The sequence below is a fragment of the Chrysemys picta genome, chromosome 5, assembly GCF_011386835.1.
Source record: "Chrysemys picta bellii isolate R12L10 chromosome 5, ASM1138683v2, whole genome shotgun sequence".
Taxonomy (NCBI): Eukaryota; Metazoa; Chordata; order Testudines; family Emydidae; genus Chrysemys; species Chrysemys picta.
The window spans coordinates 136,982,642-137,004,968 of NC_088795.1; the positions used below are offsets into that span (position 1 = coordinate 136,982,642).

At 40.5% G+C, this 22,327-nt stretch overlaps 1 protein-coding gene across 3 annotated transcripts in view; it reads right to left on the reverse strand.

The window, feature by feature from the left end:
• DNAAF9 (dynein axonemal assembly factor 9) overlaps window positions 1-22,327 on the reverse strand; it is a 132,609-nt gene that overhangs the window by 53,299 nt on the left and 56,983 nt on the right. For 2 of the 3 annotated variants that reach the window (XM_065597288.1, XM_042855612.2), the window contains 10 exons: window positions 19,164-19,299; window positions 17,350-17,431; window positions 12,217-12,253; window positions 10,498-10,585; window positions 9,914-9,990; window positions 9,159-9,203; window positions 8,586-8,631; window positions 2,743-2,854; window positions 1,430-1,500; window positions 624-674 (listed from right to left, as the gene is read on the reverse strand). In XM_065597288.1, coding sequence (XP_065453360.1) covers window positions 624-674; window positions 1,430-1,500; window positions 2,743-2,854; window positions 8,586-8,631; window positions 9,159-9,203; window positions 9,914-9,990; window positions 10,498-10,585; window positions 12,217-12,253; window positions 17,350-17,431; window positions 19,164-19,299 — 745 coding nt within the window. The remainder of the gene's footprint in view (window positions 1-623; window positions 675-1,429; window positions 1,501-2,742; window positions 2,855-8,585; window positions 8,632-9,158; window positions 9,204-9,913; window positions 9,991-10,497; window positions 10,586-12,216; window positions 12,254-17,349; window positions 17,432-19,163; window positions 19,300-22,327) is intronic. The other variant, XM_042855613.2, reaches the window with a different exon arrangement.

The following is a 22,327-nucleotide window of genomic DNA, read 5'->3' on the forward strand; positions in this document are numbered from 1 at the left end:
TATATATCGTATTCTGTTTTGTAATTGAAATCAAAGTGTGTATTTTGATTAGCATTTTTACAGTGCAAATATTTGTAAACAGACGAAATAGTATTTTTCAATTCACCTTATACAAGTACTGTAGTGCAATCTCTTTCTCCTGAAAGTGTAACTTACAAATGTTTGTCTGAGCAATTGGCTGAACAAGAAATAGGACTGAGTGGACTTGCAAGCTCTAAAAATTTAGATTGTTTTATTTTTGAATGCAGTATTTTTGTACATAATTCTATATTTGCAAGTTCAACTTTCATGATAAAGAGATTGCATTACACTACTTGTATTAGGTGAATTGAAAAATACTATTTCTTATGTCTTTTTACAGTGCAAACACTTGTAATCAAAAATAAATATTCTGTGTTGTAATTGAAATCAATATATTTGAAAATGTAGAAAACATCCAAAAATATTTAAATAAATGGTATTCTATTATTGTTTAACAGTGCAATTAATTGTGATTATTTTTTTTAATTGCTTGACAGCCCTAGTTATTTGTGATGATCAGATCTTGAAAACATAACTTATGTTTTGACTAAATAAGTTGACCTTGGATTAGCAATTAGTTTAAGCACTATATCATTACATACCTTCACTATTTGCTGCGCCTTTTCAGACAGTTTCACTTCATTATCTTCTACCTGCAGGCAAAACCAAATTGCATTTTCCATTTATATTCACAGTGGATTAATGATCTGATTTTAAACTTGCTTTAATAATAAAAATGCTGCTCAACATTCATGGGAAACAAATGCTCTTTATACAGCTTTAGTGACAGCACTGGGTGACTAATGATATTCAAAGGTGGGGGACAAGATTCTGTGCTTTAAGCCACCTTTGCACCTTTCCAATTTTGTGTTGCTGTGGGGGCCAAAACAACCCACTGCATAACTTTGACATCCAAGGGTCTGCTCCAGTTAAAGCAACCTCTAAAGGCCAAAGTGGCATAATAGGGCTGGAGAAAGAGACCCCTTCCTCAGATAATTTTTAGTAGACTCTCCCCCAGGGATCAGATCCTCAGCTGATGTAAATCAGCATAGCTCCACTGACTTCACAGGAGCTACACGAACTGAGGATCTAGCCTCAGACCTCCAATTTTGTAGAAGCAGTTCTACACTGACCACAAGTCACGTTAGCTATCCAAGTGCTATAAAGTGCCCAACAATTAATTCGCTTCCCAAAAATGAGACTTGTCAGCTTGGATAAACTGTACAACAGTTACTTACTTTTACATAAGCCATTTTTAGATTCTTTAAAAGGAGTGTTACTTACCAATAAATGGAGTTAGATATTCACACATACTTTCTACGTTTATATTTACCTATTTTTTATTCTAGTGGAATGCATTTACAAAAAACTTACAGGGAATGAAATACTTAAGTTGCACTATACTAACCAGCCAAGAAACATATCTTGGGATAGCTGCAGTAAGAATGATGTAGCTGGTTTCTGTATTAATACTGCCATCTGTAGGAAAGCAAATGTAAAAAATAAAACAGAAGTATTATTCCTTCTGAACTATTTACATAGCTTATCAAATCACCTTATTTTCCTATTAGTCTCCATTACCAGCAATGAGGATTTCAAGTTGCTATTACTTATAAAATACTGATTCTCAAAATGATCGGTGTTCCTTACATGACAGGGTTCCCAGCCTTTTCAAGACAATCATCCATCCATCAGAAATACTGCAGAGCACACTGATTAACAGTCCTCATTCCTCTCTAGGATTCTTATTTGACTTTCCCTTTTTGCCAAAGTCCCTCAACCCTTCAGCTGTTTATTTTCTCCCTTTGACTCCCACTACTGCCTCGGCTAAACATGTTTTACATTTTCCCCCTTTCTCCTCTTGTGGAGCTGGGAAAGCAAGGAAAAATGGAGTTCAGCTTTGGGAAAAAACAGTCCTGACCAAGATTAAACAGAACACTTCCGCATACGTAATATTGGTATTAAGGTGCTTTTATTTATTTAAAGAGAGTTAGCAATCCAGAAGAATCAGATAAAACCCTCCTCACATGGCAAAAAAAGATGATCCACTTGGTTAGAACCCAATGTCTTGAGCAAATTTTCTATCTTATGCTATAGGAATTCCTAACAAATGGCTGTGTTACCAAAACCTTTGGCTTTTTTCGACTCCAGCACTGTGGAAAATATCTAGTGGGGTTTGAAGCTGGTTGAAGGTTACCTACTATCCTGTATTTTAAATCAAGACTGTTCTAAAAAACAAATAAAAGTTGCATCCAGTTCATTTTTAATTTTCATTTACTCGTTTCTAGCTTTGAGATAAATACTACGGGGTGAGAAAACTATATATAAAATAATGAAAGGTATAGGGAAGGTAAATCAGGTGCTTCTATTTGTCCTTTTTTATATTACAAGAACATCAATGAGACTGAAAAACTGAGAAGGCAATTATGCATGAGATTCTTTTGTCTAGCAATCCTATGAAGCTGATAGTGGAAACAAACGAGTCCCTTAGATTAGCTCCAGAGGAAAAATGAATGCAATCTTCGCCCTTAAAATTAAACAACTGGATTCCTTAGATTACTAGCAAATTACAATTTTTAGTTAGGTCTTTACTTACTAGAATCTTCAAAATAGCAGTGATAACATACAAGAAGTTACTTTACTACTCCATTTAATTACATTATGAATTGATAAAAACAACATTAAGAGATAGTAATCTGCATGCAAGAGCTTGAAAGTTACCTTTTTCCTTTATAAATATCTGTGATGCCAGAAATGATTCTGAGAAGACAACAGATCCCAAGCATCCCCTTCCTCCTAGTAAATCTGGAATGTCATATATTGTCATAGCCGCCTGTAGCAAATGGGGAGGGAGAAGGGAGGAGAGGTAGGAGAGCCTTTTATAATTTTTCAATTTTTATCTAAAATGTTGTTAGAATCAAAACAGAGTTCAAATTTTAGCTGCTTGAGATGATATACTTCCACAGACAAAGGGAAATGGAGTACCCAGGGATTTTAACAAATGTAACTAGAATGTGTTGCCTCAAATCATAATCTCTCAAATCTCACAGCTCAAAACTGAATTGTGTCTGAATCAGCTTCACTCTGAAAATGTAATCTCCTCACTCCTAAATATACTACCCAATTCTTAATCCCAAGTATAAACTAACCAGTGCTAACATAAAAACTATGCTAGATTACAGTGGAAATGAACAAGAACTGTTCAGTTCTATTAACAGAGTTCACATTTGTTTTATTAGAACATTTTAGTGAGATTATTGCTCAAGAGAAAACGTCTCTTTAGATCAAACTTAACTCTACTACCCTGTTTATCAAATACACCACCTATGCAGAAGGAACAATGAAATGTCACATCCCATAAAATATTATACCAAGCCTCAACGCATTGACTCTATTTATGCAGATATGGAAAAATGGAGGCATAAAAGCTGAGAGCTAAGAGACTTTAGGACCAAGGGATAAACAAGGACTACATCAATTAAAGAGCAGCCACGTTAGTCACATGATAAAATACTAAACTGATTCTACAGGAAGCTTTTTTTCCTAGTGTTATATCAGTCCATATCAAACTGTATAAAAAATTAACTTAAAAGCAAGACAAATAATGAAGTTAAAACTTCTATACCTAAGGTATAGAATAAGCACAAATAAGTCTACAGTTTATGCATGTATCTATAAAAAGCATAACAACTGTTTAGTATCAGAGGGGTAGCCGTGTTAGTCTGAATCTGTAAAAAGCAACAGAGGGTCCTGTGGCACCTTTGAGACTAACAGTTGAGGTGTGAACACCAAGGGAGGAGAAACTGTTTCTGTAGTTGGATAGCCATTCACAGTCTTTGTTTAATCCTGATCTGATGGTGTCAAATTTGCAAATGAACTGGAGCTCAGCAGTTTCTCTTTGGAGTCTGGTCCTGAAGTTTTTTTGCTGTAAGATGGCAACCTTTACATCTGCTATTGTGTGGCCAGGGAGGTTGAATAGCAGATGTAAAGGTTGCCATCTTACAGCAAAAAAACTTCAGGACCAGACTCCAAAGAGAAACTGCTGAGCTCCAGTTCATTTGCAAATTTGACACCATCAGATCAGGATTAAACAAAGACTGTGAATGGCTATCCAACTACAGAAACAGTTTCTCCTCCCTTGGTGTTCACACCTCAACTGCTAGCAGAGCACCTCACCCTCCCTGATTGAACTAACCTCGTTATCTCCACACTGATATATACCTGCCTCTGGGGATTTCCATTACTTGCATCTGAAGAAGTGAGGTTCTTACCCACGAAAGCTTATGCTCCCAGTACTTCTGTTAGTCTCATAGGTGCCACAGGACCCTCTGTTGCTTTTAACAACTGTTTGTTACCTTAGTTTGTGATTTCAGTATTTTTTAGCATTTGGGTTTCTTGAATGATTGTAAGCTTGTGTGGTTTCAAAAAGGTACTTAAATCCTTAACTATAAACTAACAGTTTTTGTTTGGCAATTCTTTAAAATAAAATGGTTTCAGAGTAGCAGCCATGTTAGTCTGTATCCGCAAAAAGAACAGGAGTACTTGCGGCACCTTAGAGACTAACAAATTTATTAGAGCATAAGCTTTCGTGGGCTACATCCCACTTGTTCGGATGCACAGAATGGAACATATAGTGAGAAGATATATACACACACACACACACACACACACACACACACCATGAACAGGTGGGAATTGTCTTACCAACTCTGAGAAGCCAATTAAGTAAGAGAAAAAAACTTTTGAAGTGATAATCAAGATAGCCCAGTACAGACAGGTTGATAAGTATGAGAGTACTTACATGGAGAGATAGATTCAATGTTTGTAATGGCTCAGCCATTCCCAATCTTTATTCAAACCTAAATTGATTGTGTCTAATTTGCATATCAATTAGAGTTCAGCAGTTTCTCACTGGAGTCTGTTTTTGAAGCTTTTCTGTTGTAAAATAGCCACCCACAGGTCTGTCATTGAATGACCTGACAGGTTAAAGTGTTCTCCCCCTGGTTTTTGAGTATTATGTTTCCTGATGTCAGATTTGTGTCCATTAATTCTTTTGCGTAGAGACTGTCTGGTTTGGCCAATGTACATGGCAGAGGGGCATTGCTGGCACATGATGGCATATATCACATTGGTAGATGTGTAGGTGAACAAGCCCCTGATGGTATGGCTGATGTGGTTAGGTCCTATGATGATGTCACTTGAATAGATATGTGGACAGAGTTGGCATCGGGCTTTGTTGCAAGGATAGGTTCCTGGGTCAATGTTTTTGTTCAGTGATGTGTGGCTGCTGGTGAGTATTTGCTTCTGGTTGGGGTTGTTGTCTGTAAGCGAGGACAGGTCTGCCTCCGAAGATCTGAGAGAGAGAGGGATCATCTCTCAGGATAGGTTGTAGATCTTTGATGATGCGCTGGAGAGGTTTTAGTTGGGGGCTGAAGGTGACAGCTAGTGGTATTCTGTTATTTTCTTTGTTGGGCCTGTCTTGTAGGAGGGGACTTCTGGGTATTAGTCTGGCTCTGTCAATCTGTTTTTTCACTTCAGCAGGTGGGTATTGTAGTTTTAAGAATGCTTGATAGAGATCTTGTAGGTGCTTGTCTCTGTCTGAGGGATTGGAGCAAATGCGGTTGTATCTTAGGCTAGGTCTACACTACCCGCCTGAATCGGTGGGTAGAAATCGATCTCTCGGGGATCGAATTATCGCGTCTCGTTGGGATGCGACAATCGATCCCCGAATCGACGCGCTTACTCCACCAGCGGAGGTAGGAGTAAGCGCCGTCGACGGGGAGCCGCAGAGGTCGATTTTGCCGCCGTCATCACAGCGGGGTAAAGTCGGCTCCAATACGTCGAATTCAGCTATGCTATTTGTGTAGCTGAATTTGCGTATCTTAAATCGACCCCCTCCTGTAGTGAAGACCTCCCCTTAGAGCTTGGCTGTAGACAATGGATCTTGTGGTGTGTCCTGGATGGAAGCTAGAGGCATGCAGGTAAGTATAGCAGTCAGTAGGTTTCCGGTATAGGGTGGTATTTATGTGACCATCGCTTATTAGCACAGTAGTGTCCAGGAAATGGACCACTTGTATGGATTGATCTAGGCTGAGGTTAATGGTGGGATGGAAATTATTGTAATCATGGTGGAATTCCTCAAGGGCTTCCTTTCCATGGGTCCAGATGATGAAGATGTCATCAATGTAGCGCAAGTAGAGTAGGGGCGTTAGGGGACGAGAGCTAAGGAAGCGTTGTTCTAAGTCAGCCATAAAAATGTTGGCATACTGTGGGGCCATGCGGGTACCCATAGCAGTGCCGCTGACTTGAAGGTATATATTGTCCCCAAATGTGAAATAGTTGTGGGTGAGGACAAAGTCACCAAGTTCAGCCACCAGCTTAGCTGTGACATTATCGGGGATACTGTTCCTGATAGCTTGTAGTCCATCTTTGTGTGGAATATTGGTGTAGAGGGCTTCTACGTCCATAGTGGCCAGGATGGTGTTTTCTGGAAGATCGCCGATGGATTGTAGTTTCCTCAGGAAATCAGTGGTGTCTCGAAGATAGCTGGGAGTGCTGGTAGCGTAGGGCCTGAGGAGACAGTCCACATAGCCAGACAATCCTGATGTTAGGGTGCCAATGCCTGAGATGATGGGGTATCCAGGATTTCCAGTTTTATGGATCTTGGGTAGCAAATAGAATACCCCTGGTTGGGGTTCTAGGCATGTGTCTGTACAGATTTGTTCCTGTGCTCTGTCAGGGAGTTTTTTTTAGCAGATGGTGTAGTTTCTTTAGGTAATCCTCAGTGGGATCAGAGGATAATGGCTTGTAGAATGTGGTGTTAGAGAGCTGTCTAGCAGCCTTTTGGTCGTAATCCAACTTATTCATGATGACGACAGCACCATGAACACCACAATTGTGAACTAGGTTGGAGTATAAGGTTCACAGGATCTGAATTGTGGAACTCCTGCTATGTAAAATACTTTAATTCTGAAGCCAGAGGTTCATGGCTGCTCTCTCAAATTCCCCAGGTTTCTCCAGGTCCTCTCCAACCCACTGCCCGGGGAAACAAGGAGGGAGGTGGAGCAGCTCAAGACAGCCAGCCATGCAGGGCAAGCAGTTCATACGTAACTGTACACACTATGGCTGAATTTTCAGTTTTGCAGGAAAAAGAGAAAAAACAGACGCAAGATTTAAGTTGCAACTGTTGCCATATGTCCACATTAAGTAAGGAATCTGGACTTCAGTGTTACTACTGCATCTTTTGAAAATCTTGGTTGTTATTGTTCTTTAATCCTTAAATCATCACGATAGAGGTTACTTGCCAGTTGTCTCTGTGCATTCATGCTTGTGGGATCGCACATTCTCACAACTAACTAGCTCATCACCAGGATGTGCAATCCCACAAGAGTGAATGTGCAGAGACTGAAGAAATAAATTACTGCAACAGCTCTCACCCAAAGATGGTCCCAAATGCCAAAAATATTTGTATTTTTTTAAAAGCCAGATTCATGATAAGTAGTTTCCAACCTTTTTAAGGATTTGTGTATTAGACCTAGGTTCCCTTGTACCTTAACCCACACCTTGCTACTTTTTTTTCCTTTTCTTCCAACCCTAATCTTCTCCCTCCCTCCCCCCTCCATTTGTTTGCATTCAGGTTTTAAAAGTCTACCCTTTTTTGCACTTACTCCCCAGTGTCTTCCATTTGTAGTGGGGGCTGGAGAGTGCTGGAATCATGCCCAATTTTCTTTCATCTCCAATGCTGAAAAAAGCCTCACTCTGGGAAACACTGATATGCAGATTTTAAAGCCAGAAGAGACCACTGGATCATGTACTCTGACCATTGTATAACACAGGCCATTAAATTTCACCCAGTTACCTCTAATGAGGCCAGTAACTTGTGTTTGGCTAAAGTATATCTTCAAGATGGGATGCCTTTCTAGATTTGAAGAACTAAAATGAAGAATCCACCACTTCCCTTGGTCATTTGTTCAATCGTCAGTAACCAACACTCTTAAAAATGTGTGCCTTATTTCTAATTTTCATTAGTCTGGCTTTAATTTCCAGCCATTGATTCTTGTAAAAGAGTCTTTTAGCATTTAAATACTTAGCACTAATGAAAAGTTTCATGCATAGACCTTAAAGCTCTTCAAAGAGATAAGTATCATCCCTATTTACATATGGTGAAAATAAAACAAAGAAGTTAAGTGTCTTGCCCAAGGCCACACAAGTACAACAAGGATAAGAACTCTGGTTCAGCCAATGGAATCCAATTCAGGTCTCCTAAGCTCAAGTTCCCTGCCCTATCTATTGGGCCAAGCCCCCAAACACATCAGGAGCTAACCAGTTCTTGCATCCAAAAGCCATCTACCAAAGACAGCAGAGATTTGTTGTTTACTGAACTCAAAAATCTTACAAAAATAAGTCTATCTAATCCCTTACTGCATTCTTGACATCTTGAGTTATTTTTTCATAAACAGATCTTTAAATTTATATATAGTAGTTCACTGTGGTAGAGATTACTACAACATTTAGAAATACCCATCATTGGAAGTTATTGCACAGCACAGAATAGTTCTACTTACAGTTTTAACTAAGTACAGGCTATCCTCATTATCCAATGGAATAATTCTAAAACAGAATAATATTTCAATATTTAAAGACTAGATAATTTAAATGAGAGTTTACAATACCCATCCAAAATAACTATTTCTACTTGAAAGAAGTGTTCTATCCCTCTAGGGCATTTTAGTCAATCAGATAAAATTTGGTTTTAGACAATGTGGCAAAATGTAAGATGCCATAAGTTAGAGAAGAAAAAACTTACTTCAAACAAATTTATTTTTAAATGAAAACTCTTAATGTGCGCCTGCTGCTCCTATATATTAACAGAGATAATAAAGATGCTCTACCCAGCTGTTTCATTTTTAAAGTGCTACTAAGATTCCATAAAAATATAAATACACGCAGAAGGATAACAAGCCATTAAATTGCCTCTGTATACAAATGCTAAGGCATTTAATGGTTGCCCTCATTTGCTATAACAAACTTAAAGATCATAATGTCTTCTCTAATGTGTTTTGTGAAGGCTAAAAATACTATGTTGCTGACTAGCATTAAAATTACTTATTTCCCATATGAAACAAAATAATACTGACCTTCCATGATTATTCACCGCTTGAATCTGAAAAGATATTTTGGAGCTGTGTACAAAAAATATAAAAATAAAGGAAGAGTATCCAGTTAAAATGTTTTTTTATTCCTAGAGATCTGCTAATGACTACGCTAGTCTATACTGGCAGTAGCATGTAGGGAACGTGTAGCTATGTGCGGCAGTGAAAGGCTCTGGCAGGAGGAAGGCATTGGGGAAAGGCTACGACAACCTTCCCCTGTTCCTAGAGTCCTTTCATTGTGATGGAGAAAGAGACTCCAGCAGGGGAGAAATTGCAGTACACTACACTGTTAAAAATAGCAGTGTAGACATAGGAGGCACTGTTTGGGCATATAGAGTGATCTATACTCCTTAGGGTTCAGATGTGGCGGACACTATGCTCTCGGTGCCTCACCGTATGCTGCTTTTTATACCTGTCCTAGCTGGGCATGTAGTGTCTGTACCCTACACACTGCTGTAAATGTAGATCATGCTTGAATCATATCATTTTTACATGCTAAACTACATGCAAAGAAACTGATCACAGTTTTAAGGCTAAACTAACTTTCCAAGTGGCTAGGAGAATGTGTAGAGGAAGAAAACTGAAATTATTATTCTACCAATTCAATTTAAATCTGCACTTTAGTCATCAAATTTAAAAACAAGAAATATGTTTTAAGTGAAACTTTTCCCCAAAGAAAACAACTGAGTTAAGACACTAGGAGCAGAAAAGCTAATAAATAAATATCCAAAGTTACATACTGTAATGCAGTTTTAAATTGTGTTAGATGAAAGGAATCAAGCATAGACATAAGAATTTCTTCTGCTGTTTCTTTTGCCTGCAAATAAAATAAAATAAAATAAATAAACAAACAAAATAAATAAAAACAAAAGAAATTATATATATGCTTACAGAATTCCCATTAACTAGATGTGCATGCAGATGTTGAACAGAAACCATATCCTGGGCAGTAGAGGCACAATACCATAGTTGAGCCAGACTACTGAGTGCCCAGATTACTAACAAACTTCACAAGGTCAGACACACACCTTGTATGCGTAAAACTTTGAAACAGCACTAATTAAAACGGACATTTCAGAAAGTCCTGCTGGAGGCCACCTTACCAATGCAAAGTAACTTGCGATTGATGTCAAATAACCCAGTTTAGACAAAATTAAAGACTATATGAACTTTACTGTAATGTATATACAAGCCAAAAAGGAAAATAGAAAGGCGGGATTTTATCCAGAAGGTATTCCTTAAAGCCAGATGTATGCAACATTCTGAAGACAAAGCCAACAAGTTAATTGCTGCTACAAGATACAGGACAGGCATTTTAAATTACCTTGGTTGCATTGGAAGTTTTGGCATAGCATGCAATACCAGCAAGGACAGCCTCCACAACAGCAGCATATATTTGGGACAACAGCCTACTGAAACGACAAATACAAACAGAACACGAATTGCTATAGCCAAAGTTTGTCTTTTCTCATAACAATCCAGAAATCTTTTACAGGGCAAGACCCACACAATGCCTTACTTTAAAAAGAGTAGACACCCCTTAAAATCTCTAATATTGTGCCTAGTGGATTTATTTTCATGACATTTTATTTGCACTTGGGGGGATGAAAGTCAGTTTTTTAAAGTTAAAAAAGTTGGATACACCCCTACCCCAAGATAACGTGACCCGATATACACGGTAAAGCAGCGCTCCGGGGGGGGAGAGGGGGGCAGGGCTGCGCACTCCGGTGGATCAAAGCAAGTTCCATATAAGCGGTTTCACCTATAACGTGGTAAGATTTTTTTGGCTCCCAAGGACAGCGTTATATCGAGGTAGAGGTGTATTTTAAAACCAGATTTTTTATTGTTATTTAAATTATATGTTTTTCTTTTTTAAAAATAAACCTGTTTACAATGAAATCCAAATTTAATACAAAATGCGTTAAGGCCTAAACTTATGATCTCTAAAAACATTTAAATAAAAAATAAATAAGCTTAATCCATGAGCCTCTATCAAAAACTGAGTCAAATGCTGCTTTTCTACATGGAGAGAACCATAGGAGAAACAGCCAACTTTTGAGGTCAAGCTTTATGAATATGGCACAATAGGACATGTACTGTATTAAGGGTTTGATCCTGTGGGGGACCCTGAGACTGTGCTACTGGGTACAATAGACTGGCAAAGTCACCATAGGCACTGGGACCATGCCTCTGACTCCAGGAGACACCAGCATGCATCCTTATCAGGATCATCCACTGAGCCCACCTGGATAGTCTCATACTCCTATTTCATCCCATTTACCCTTTTTAAATACTGACAACACTGGCTTTCTTCCACTCTTCTGCAACATACTGTGTGTTCCTGACTTACTGAAAACCAACTACTAATGGTCCAGTGTGATACTCGGGCAGCTTTTTTAACGCTCTCGGAAGCAAGTTATCCAGGGCTGCTGATTTTAAAATTTCTAACTTTAGTAGCTTCTGTTTAACATCCTCCTGAGATACTAGAGTAATGAAAAGACTGTTACCATATGATCTAGCTACATCATCTGTTTTTTTCCACCAAATACAAATAGGAGACATTGTAAGCAAGCACTTAACTGGATATTTGAGAGAGGAAACAGAAGGCAAGGAAGGCTAAGGAAGAACTGGCAGAAGATAGTGACAAGATACTGAATGCACAAACTCCAAGAAGAACCACAACTAGCAAGTGACCATAATCAGTGGAGAAACTGGACTGTCCCATGTATCAGTAACACAGGAGGAACTAAGGTCTAAGACCTAAAATTATTTTATTTTATTTAAAACATTGTTTTGGTGCTGCAGTGATATCACATCAAATAACAGTCCCTATACTCCATATCAGTTTCCAGATTTCTCATCTTTTAAGCATGTGGTTAACAAAGCCTCCCCTTCCTACAGATACACAGAGCTCTGTTAAAAAAACAAAACTGCACTGTAATTATCAGCAGCCATCCCCATCTAAATAGGTGTTTGGGACCTATTGTCATTAAGTGGAATTGGAGGGAGAAGTAGGGGGGAAAAGTAAAAATGGATAGCTTACACTTGTTTAATTTTCTCGTGCATCTCATTGTCATTTCCTGTATGAAATTGAAATATTTCAAGTTAATTTTAAATACTAATACATGAGGTTATGCAATGAATTTAATGCAAAGGGTATCTACTTTAAGAAAGCAGAATTATGAATTCAAAAGGCTAAACAATTGGTATTTACATTTTACTCGCAGAGTCATCTTTACTTCTTGTTTTATATTGGGTTACCATATTTTGAGTGTCCAAAAAGAGGACACTCCACAGGGCCCCGGCCCCGCCCCCAACCCCAACTCCACCCCTTCCCCAAAGTCCCCACCCCAACTCCGCCCCCTCCCCTGCTTCCCGCGAACATTTGATTCGCGGGAAGCCTGAAGCAGGCAGCAGGCAAGCTGGGGGGGGGGGGGAGAGGAGGCGCGGCCCAGTCTGGCCCCCCCAACTGAGCGGCTCCCTCCGGCGGCCAGCCCCGGTGTCCCCAGCCTGGCTCGGCTCCTGGGGTGCCGGCCCCGGGCCGAGCACCCCCGGCCCAGCACCCCCGGCCCCGGGCCAGCCCCGGGCCCCCAACCCCCGGGCTGGCCCCCGACCCTGCACCCCCGGGCCAGCCCCCGGCCGAGCACCCCCGGCCCAGCGGCGCTGGCCCCTCCCTATTTTCCCAGACATGTTCGGCTTTTTGGGATTTCCCCCCAGACGGGGATTTGAGGCCCAAGAAGCCGGACACGTCTGGGAAAATCCGGACGTATGGTAACCCTATTTTATATAAACTGTGGCTGGTAATTTTGTTTGCGCTCTTGCTTTGATAGGTAGGTTTTGTTTAAAAAAAAAAAAAAAAAAACACACACACCAGAGCAAATTTCTGGCTACAACTTGTACCAGTATGTGCAGTACCATGGTAAGGCCAAACATTTCAAACCTGGGAGCCTAAAGTTAAACTCCTAATTTACCAGAAACTCCCAAATTACTATACTGAGGCACTTCAATATAAGTAGCGTATTTTGCAAAGGTACTGAGGATCTACAAGCCTCACTGAAGTCAATAAGAGCTGCAGGTGATCAGTATCTTTGAAAATTAGGCTAATCCCTAAATATAGTTATGTGGCAGTTTCTCTACGGTAATTTAGGAGTTTAATTTTAGGCACCCAGGTTTTAAAACCTTGGTGAGGAGGGGCTAATCCTGCACACATACATGCTTGGCTTTTCATATATGGGGAGTCCTATTAACTTCAATGGGACTATTCACATGCTTAAATGTTTTCAGGATTGGGGGATTACATGTTCAGTTTGGCTTCCATTAAAAGTAAAAAGCAGAGCTCACATGGTCTTCAGTTCAGCAGAGCCGAATCCTTTTGAATAGGGACTACTAGAGCCCTGCGCGGATACACAAATGTGTCTTCACATCCGATCCGCAAAAATTATCTGCGGATATCCGCATCCACGGATTTGCGGACTGAGGCTCCGAGGCACACCCCCCGACCCCGGTCGGGAAGAGATGCGCTGGCAGCTGTGGCGGACCCTCTACCTGCCCTGGGCGAAGGGCCCAAGCAGCCCCCCGCCCAGGGCAGGTGGAGGGACCCAGGCTCCCCACAGCTGCCCGCGCGGCTCTCCCCAACCTGTTCTGGCCGGGGGGTGGCTCCAAGCTGCAGCCCAGTTATAATAAGAGCCGGGCAGGCATCTGTGGGGAGCCACGGCAGACCCTCCACCTGCCCTGGACATGGGGCCCGAGAAGCCCCTGGCCCCTTTCCCTACCCCCCTCCCCACCCCCCGACCAGGGCAGGCGGAGGATCCCCATCATGGTTCCTCACAGCTGCCCACCCACCCACTCTTACTATCAGAGTCCTGCGTGGATACAAAATTTGTATCCGCATCCACACTGGTATCCACAGAAATGGTCCATGGATATAAAGCGGATACCCACGGATTTGCAGGGCTCTAGTGACTACTTTAAGCCCTCCATTGGTCAAAGACAAAGGGATGGAGTTTCCTTTTATAAATCATGAAAAGTCTCAAAAATATAGTTGCACACCTGAGAAGTTGCAAAATACTATGAATAACCATATTTACTCTGTTTAAGTTTGTAAAAAATGACAGTTCAACTGCTTCAGTCACAAAGTTTAACATTACTGGCACGGCCATATATAGGCTATGTATACACCTAAAGCAAAAAGGCAGCAAGATAGTAACATATCAATGGTTTTCATTTGTTTTACTTGCATGTGCACCAGCGTGTGCTGGGTGATGCTCACAAACAAAAAAGGGTAGGAACTGAAGAGCTTCGCTAATTTTAAAATTACAAAAAAGGATATTAGAGGGGAGAGAAGAAAGAAGGACAGTGTAGTAGTATACTCAATCCACACTTTCTACAAACATTACACAAGGAAAAGTCTTATCTGCAAAGACTTCTCAAGTATGAACTACAATAAAATCAATTCTAAATAACAAAGGTGAATGTTTATGGTAGTTGTGATGTATGTATATTGTTGCTGACTATAAAAAATATAAAACATGATTTCATTAATGGTCTCTTTTCAAGCATGTTTGATTTAAGAGCTTGAACATTATTTAACGCAAGTCATTTTAAATACAGATGCACACCAACCATTAACACCTTTAAATGTTAATCTACTGAAATGCCCTTATGCTATGGTTTATATATTGGGGAGGCTGTTAGATCTTATATTACTGCTTTTAAGCATACAACTTCAATGAGAAGAAATGACGTAAACCTTCTTTTGATAAATAAATTTCCTCTACGTCCTCACTTAACTTGTGGAGTATAAGATAAAGGGGGAAGGCAATATAGATGAGACTACATAGGGAAGAACTTTTTTTGCAAATACGTTTGGCAAAATCTGAAGTCATTTGATCTTGAAAAAGATGCACGTTTTTTTATTTTTAAAGGACCAATAGGCTATTAATCTGTAGCTTGTGATGTAATTCAGTAGTTGGTGTTATTAACTTAAAAAAAAGCCTATCTATATAAGACGACTCCAGGATTGTCATGATGAAGCCTATAATGTCTGTTGAGTCAGCGTGAAACAATGCAAACTGCCTCAAGCATAGCAGAGAGCACTTTTTTATTTATTTTTTGTTCAGAACATCAGCAGGTTCAGTCATCACTGGGATTTGCAGTCTGTCTCCACCCAATTACGTTCTCAGCCATTTTGACTTATGAATTACTCCTGTGCAATGTACACCTACAGTTAGGCATGTATCTATGCTATGCCAAGGATACCCACATCTTTGTGGTATCAAAGGTAATGCACCCAATCACCACTGCCCCAGCCATGAGACAGCATGGGCTTTCAGCTACTATTAAGTCATTTGCTTCTCATTGGAATAATCTTGGTTAAATGGTCTTCTTGAGCTACTACCAGCAAAGTTTCTCTAGGGAAGACTGGCTGTATGGTAAATTGATCTGGTTGAAAATTACATGCAGGTGTAACATTTAATATCAAGATCTTAGAATACTGGTTATTTATTAGGCGGCTATAAATATTGCACTATGAGAATCTTTTTTCAAGCAAATGTATTGGAATTTGTGTGTTGAGGGTTTTTTTTTTTTTTTTTTTAAGAGTATTTTAAACAGCTAATTAACAGATGAAATTAGATTAAATCTTAACTGCACATAATAGACTGGCATTTGACGAAATCTATTTAATATAATCTCATAGCTAGGAACAAAGTATACAATGTTTTTATTACGATGATAATATTGTTGCAACCATTGCTTGGGTAGACTATTCAGACAACAAAAGACTGAGACAAAGGACTAAAAAACAGTATGAACTCTTTTCTCTCATCTTCCCTGTAAAATCATCATCTTTTAACAAAAGAAGAGTTGTGATTTTGCCGCGTAATTACCACCTTGAATTCCTTTTGATTTCTATAAACTTCTGTAACAGACAAGTTTAACACTTTCTTGTAACCTGTAAAACACTAATGCAGTCAAAATGATGTTCTTTACGAACTTCCTACAGTAACTAAAGCAAGCATGTCTCATAATATTTTGAAATTTACTAGGTGTGCAACTGATTGTTTTTAATATTTGCTAATAGCTTGGAACAGATATTTGAGATGACTACACTCACAATTTATTATTAAGATTTATGTACTCCCCAAAGCTTATTTTTTACATTTATTGTTGTATTTTATAAACCATGCTCCAGGTGCTGGAGGATATTTGAAAGTTCATCTGACCCCTATTGCCAAAATATCTGAGTTCCATACAAATTTTGAAAATTTTAACACTGGGAAACTTGAATCTTCCCCCTTGAAATCAATGGGAATTATGCAAACTTCAAAGGGAGCACCATCAGGCCCTATTAGTATGTATTTTTAAAATGCTATGGGGATCAAGATAAGACAATGAATATCACATAAATCTGTAACTTAAAAATGTAAGTACATAATATTCCAATATGGTACAATTTAATGAAGCAATCATTAAAAGTCATGTGTCAATAGTTACCAAATGGAGGTAGCTGAGATACTGCAGTTATGTTCCGATACTTAAACCAGGCAGTAACTTGTACCCTAGGTATGTTTTGACATTCTAGTGGTGACAATCATATAGCACATTTGAGCTTGAACTTTTTTTTCTTTTTTCTTTAGTGGATTTAAACTCACACTCAACATTAACCAAATTAAATATGTGACTTTGAACTGAAGTAGCTAAGACACAAGGCCCTCCCCGCCCCCCACTGACTTGAATGGCGTGGATTTTACCTTAAAAGCGGAATATTTCTACCAGGCTCACTCAATTCTACTCTCACCATGCATCCCCAGGCTTTGAAAGATTTCCTCTCCCCTACTTTTTGTGACTTTTTCCCTAGGTATTTTCAAACTACCTTTCAAACTAAATAAAGTTTAAGCTCCATTTTTGCCTTATTTCCAAAAGACCTACTTCTGGAGAATTCCTTGAAAACCTTCGACAGATTTTAGTGAAAGGTGCAGGTGGAGGGACATGGTCATGGTAACCTCGTCAGGTAGGATTCTTTGCATGGGTTACTGCTCTACAGAGTCTCTACGGCTGTGGGAATCAAATAGTCTATGCTTTCAATCTCTCTACAAGCAATGCACCTGCTGCTAAATTATTACAAATAATCAAGAGATGTTCCTTAAATACTTTGAGAAAATGTTGAGAGACTTACCCAGGTAAGGAATGTGAGTTGTTCCAAAAATATAGGTCCTTGAACAAGCCAGAGGTCCCTTGGGAGATACACACTGTACAGCCTAGTTGTCAGTATTAATAAGATGTAAGTGGGTCTTAGTCAATAAATAATGGTATAAACATTAACAACTATAAATAGATGGCTAATTAAAATCTGCCTTAATTTTCTAGCTACTGAAATGCTACTGAAGGTGCATGAACCAGGACCAGTTGTATTTAAAAAGTTATCTAAGCCTTTTAAAGGTGTATTTCAATATTTGACTTGATATGCATAGTTCAAAAAGGCCTTGAAAACAAAATGAGTTGTGAATTCCCCATGTGAATTAAGAATGTGTTTTCAGGTTTGTATATAAATTACTCCTTTCCATTAATGTGCCTCAAGTTCTGCCAAGCTGTCCTTGGCTGCCCTGCCCTGTTATTTAATGCTATTATCAGTGGATCCTACTAGCTAAGAGAGCAGAATAATGTCATGTTAGCTGTACCGCCTCCTTTAGCCCTCTGAGGCTCACTGACATGATGCATGCTATCAGGAAGCAATCACATCTGGCTCTGACAGACAACAGGTGCTCCTAACAGGAATCCCACCCATGTGTGTGAACATAAAAATAGTATGACTGGTATCCATGTGGGAATAATATGAGAGAGGGGAGGAAACTGAGAATGAAGTTTAATTACATTGGAACATTAAATGATCTTTTCTTGTTTACCTAACCAGTGGAATGGGCCAACCCCATGCTCCTCCATAAGGCAGTGACTCATTAAATATTGCTCTAGCCCATGTGGAGTCATAAAATCATTACCAGGCCATTGCTCCATAATTACCTGTACCTAATAAACTACACTCTACATCTTCTGCAGTAGCAACTGTGCAAGCAGTTACAGACACGCTCAAAGCCTTCCTCAACTGGCTACTAGGGACAACTAAACAATGCAACTTGCACACTACCTCTCCTCCTTCGCTTCGAGTTACCTTCTTGATGCACCCAGCCCAGCCAGACTGAGGATCTGTATTCCCTGGGGTCGCTTCCCAAAATGCATCCCCTGCATGGTAGCGCAATGAGCCATCGAGCTCATGACATGTTTTAAACTCAACTTTTACTTGAAAATGGAAACAAGTAAATTTTTTAAAAGTTCATTTTAGTAACAATCTAACAGTTGACAGCTTTACAGGGATTTTGAGGTTTGTCTGGTTGTTTAAAAACGTAATGAGGTTTGGAGACAATGGTTTTGGAAATATGAAGAGTACAATTAATGAGTTAACAAGTTATTTAAAAAATTACTAAAAGTGTTAATACAGTATATTTTTAGAAATATTAACCAAGAGTTTTAGGATTCAACCATAACTCATATTTCAGTTACTGAAGAAAAAAGTTAGAAAAATTATGCATCTTTAGAGAGTATTTTTATTTGCAGCCTCGAATCAGTCAGAATATATGCCAAGGATATTATTCCCTATCTTTTCAACTATGCACAGTCCTTAGAAAGTTGTCTTCTTTCATATTGGGCCCAATCATGTGCACCCCATGAGTGGAACACCATTTAAGTCAATGGAAGTTTGGCTTCCAAGAGGGGCTGTAGGATTTGTCCCATAGCAACTTCAATTTCCTGTTTCCTCCCTTTTCATTAAAGGTCTGACTGCTTTACTTGAACCTTTCAGAATACATATTTGTATTGCACACATGTTGGCAGTTTGACTGATCACCAATAAGCATTTTGTAATACAAAGAAAAACAATTTAGCAAAGCAAAAACATACTGCTGGGGGAAAAAAAAGGTAAGTTATTAAAAAGCTCACCATGTGCTTAGCAGTACTTCCGCCAAGGCCTGTATTTCGAACCAGATGTCCCTCAGATGGAAAATTAAAGTTACCAGAGTTCAGGTTCTCTTTACTCGAGTGGTTACCAAACAGCACAAAAGGCTGTCTGCTAGGGCTAAAAAGAAAAATACAATTATTACTGCAACACTTTTAAAATATAATCAAGGCCTCAAGTATTCTACGAGTTTTTATACGTTTATTGGAATTTCCCCATTAAAACAGAGTGTAGCAATGAAATTCTAATTAGTTGTATAGTCTACGTTGAGAATCAATGGAAAACCTCTACCATTAGAAAGAAAGAACCAAACAAAAGGGATCGCGAGGTAACAAAAGAAAAGATTAGGTAACAAAATATTTATGAAAACATCTTCCAAGCCTACCTCAAGGATGTTAAGAAATTTGGAGTCTAAATATTTCCTATTTGCAATTTTGACTGCTGTCTAATGTTTCTCTGGATACCTGTAATTCAAAAAAGCTTGACAGCTGTCTCCAAACTTTTCAAAGAGATTAATCACTATGGAAAGCCCTGACACTATGTGAGAGGGTACCTTGAAATCCATTGGTTAGCAGCAGGTAAGGAAGAACTGAAGGGTAGTTCTTTAGATGACAGCTAACTGAGATCTTTCCTTAGCTCAAGCAGTAAAATGCTCTGCTTTTGGAACAAAAGGATGACGACAGTTCTCCTGCGATCAGTAAGTACATGTTTAATAAGTGAATAAGTGACAGGTGACAACCATAGTTCCATTTGGAAGATAATCAAATCTATCTTTAACTCTCCACCAAAAAAAAACCCTTCCATTTTTCAAAAACTTGGAGTTGCATCTCATTAAGTAAAATGTATTCCGAAAATTGAATGAATTAAGTACTTTGTGATAAAAGACAAACAGTGCTTTTATATTTTGAGGTATCTAATGTTGCTTTGTATCTCAATTTAACACACAAACCACATTATGTCAGACTTTGAAACAAATTTTAACATCAGTTTGTGCAAAAAGTGGTTTTCAGGGGGAGGAATGATAAAAATCTATCAGCTACTGACGTTATTTGAAAACAAGACACTTGAGCAAGGAAACAGAGGAGGTGAAGATGTGACAGACTATTTTCAACTTCAAACTCCAAATTGGCCAATGTTACTTTTCCAAAGTGAAAGGAAACTTCGGGAGCTGATGAAGTGACACCTCCTCCTGCATATCCCACCAAGACGATCCCCGGCCAAGAGAAAGTGCATAAGTTCCTTCGCTATAAGTGAGAAACCGACTCTAAGACAGTGTCTACACATTGCGTGTTTGGTTAGGATTCTTAACCAGTTCAGTAATTGGTAAATACCAAGGTAACACCTTTACTAAGGCTATTCTGTATACTCTCCTAATGTTTGGTCCAGGCTACAAATATTTATTTACACAAGGATCCAGCAAGAACAGACTAGCTGGGCCCTGGGGAAATCACAAATGTACCCTTATATGCCAGAATCATAGAATATCAGGGTTGGAAGGGACCTCATGAGGTCATCTAGTCCAACCCCCTGCTCAAAGCAGGACCAATTCCAACTAAATCATCCCAGCCAGGGCTTTGTCAAACCGGGCCTTAAAAACCTCCAAGGAAGGAGACTCCACCACCTCCCTAGGTAACGCATTCCAGTGCTTCACCACCCTTTTAGTGAAATAGTGTTTCCTAATATCCAACCTAAACCTCCCCCACTGCAACTTGAGACCATTCCTCCTTGTTCTGTCATCTGCCACCACTGAGAACAGCTGAGCTCCATCCTCTTTGGAACCCCCCTTCAGGTAGTTGAAGGCTGCTATCAAATCCCCCCTCATTCTTCTCTTCTGGAGACTAAACAATCCCAGTTCCCTCAGCCTCTCCTCATAAGTCATGTGCTCCAGACCCCTGATCATTTGACTTATAGCTTATCCATTAAAACGACGTTTTTCTGATACAAGGTGGTTCAAATCTCTGTACTTGGCGAACAGAATTATCAGACTAACAATCCTTACCATTTTAATGTGCTCTGAGATGCAGTGACTAAGAAATATTCCGTGAGCACTGTGACGTTATCTAATTAAAATATAGGGTTACCATCCGTCCATATTTCCCTGGACATGTGCGGCTTTTGCATCTCTAAATAGCCATCCGGGAGGCATTGGTAACAAGGTTAAAACGTCCAGGGTTTTTTTCTCCCTCGCCTCCCTCCCTCCCTTCCATGCAGAGTGCGGCTGCTGATCGGGCAGCTGGGCCAATTGACCCGCTCCCATTGGCCTCTAGCAGCTAGAGCCCCCCCCTCCCTCTGTCTGCAGCCCTGTGTAACACCCAAACCGACCCACCGGGCAACGTGTTTTGCACGTGGAGCCAGAATGGTAAGGGGAGTCGGGGGGGGGGGGCAGTCAGGGAGCGGGGGAGTGTTGGATGGATCCCTGGCCTCCACCTGGCACCCCCCCCCCCGCACACGTTCTCCTCCCCCCTCCCCCCCCCGGTGGGCCCTCCCGCCTGCTTGTACTGCCAGATCCACCAACTGCTGTCAGCTGCCCCCGGGTCCTAGCGTCCCCCATCCACTAATGGGAAGACAGGCTTCCCTTACACTGCCCTTCCACCCTAGCCCTGAGCCTCTCCAACGCCCCAAACCCCTCATCCCCAGCCCTCATCCCCCTGCCTAATCTTCTGCCCCAGCCCTGAGCCTCCTCCTCCATCATGAACCCCTCAGCCTCAGACCCACAGCCCTCACCCCTGCATCCCCTCCTATCCCCTAACTCCCTCCCAAACCCCCTCCCTCCTTCCCACACACCCCCTCCCACCCCCTGCCCCAGCCCGGAGCCTGCACCCAGCACCCAAACTCTATCCCAGAGCCTGCACCCATCCTGCACCCTAATCCCCAGCCCAGGACCTGCACCCCAGACCTCCTCCCCCCACCCAACCCCCCTCCCAGAGCCTTAGGCAGGTGGGGGGGAGGGGGTTCTGGGCACCACCAAAATTTCTACAACCCTGCCACCCATGCGAGTGGATAAGGGTTGGGGCAGTCAGGGGACAGGTAGGGTCCTAGGGATGGGGGGTTCTCAGCAGGGGGCAGTCAGGGGACAAGAAGCAGGGGGGGTTGGGGTTCTGAGGCGGACAGTCAGGGGGTAGGAAGTGGGAGGGAGTGGAAGGGGGCG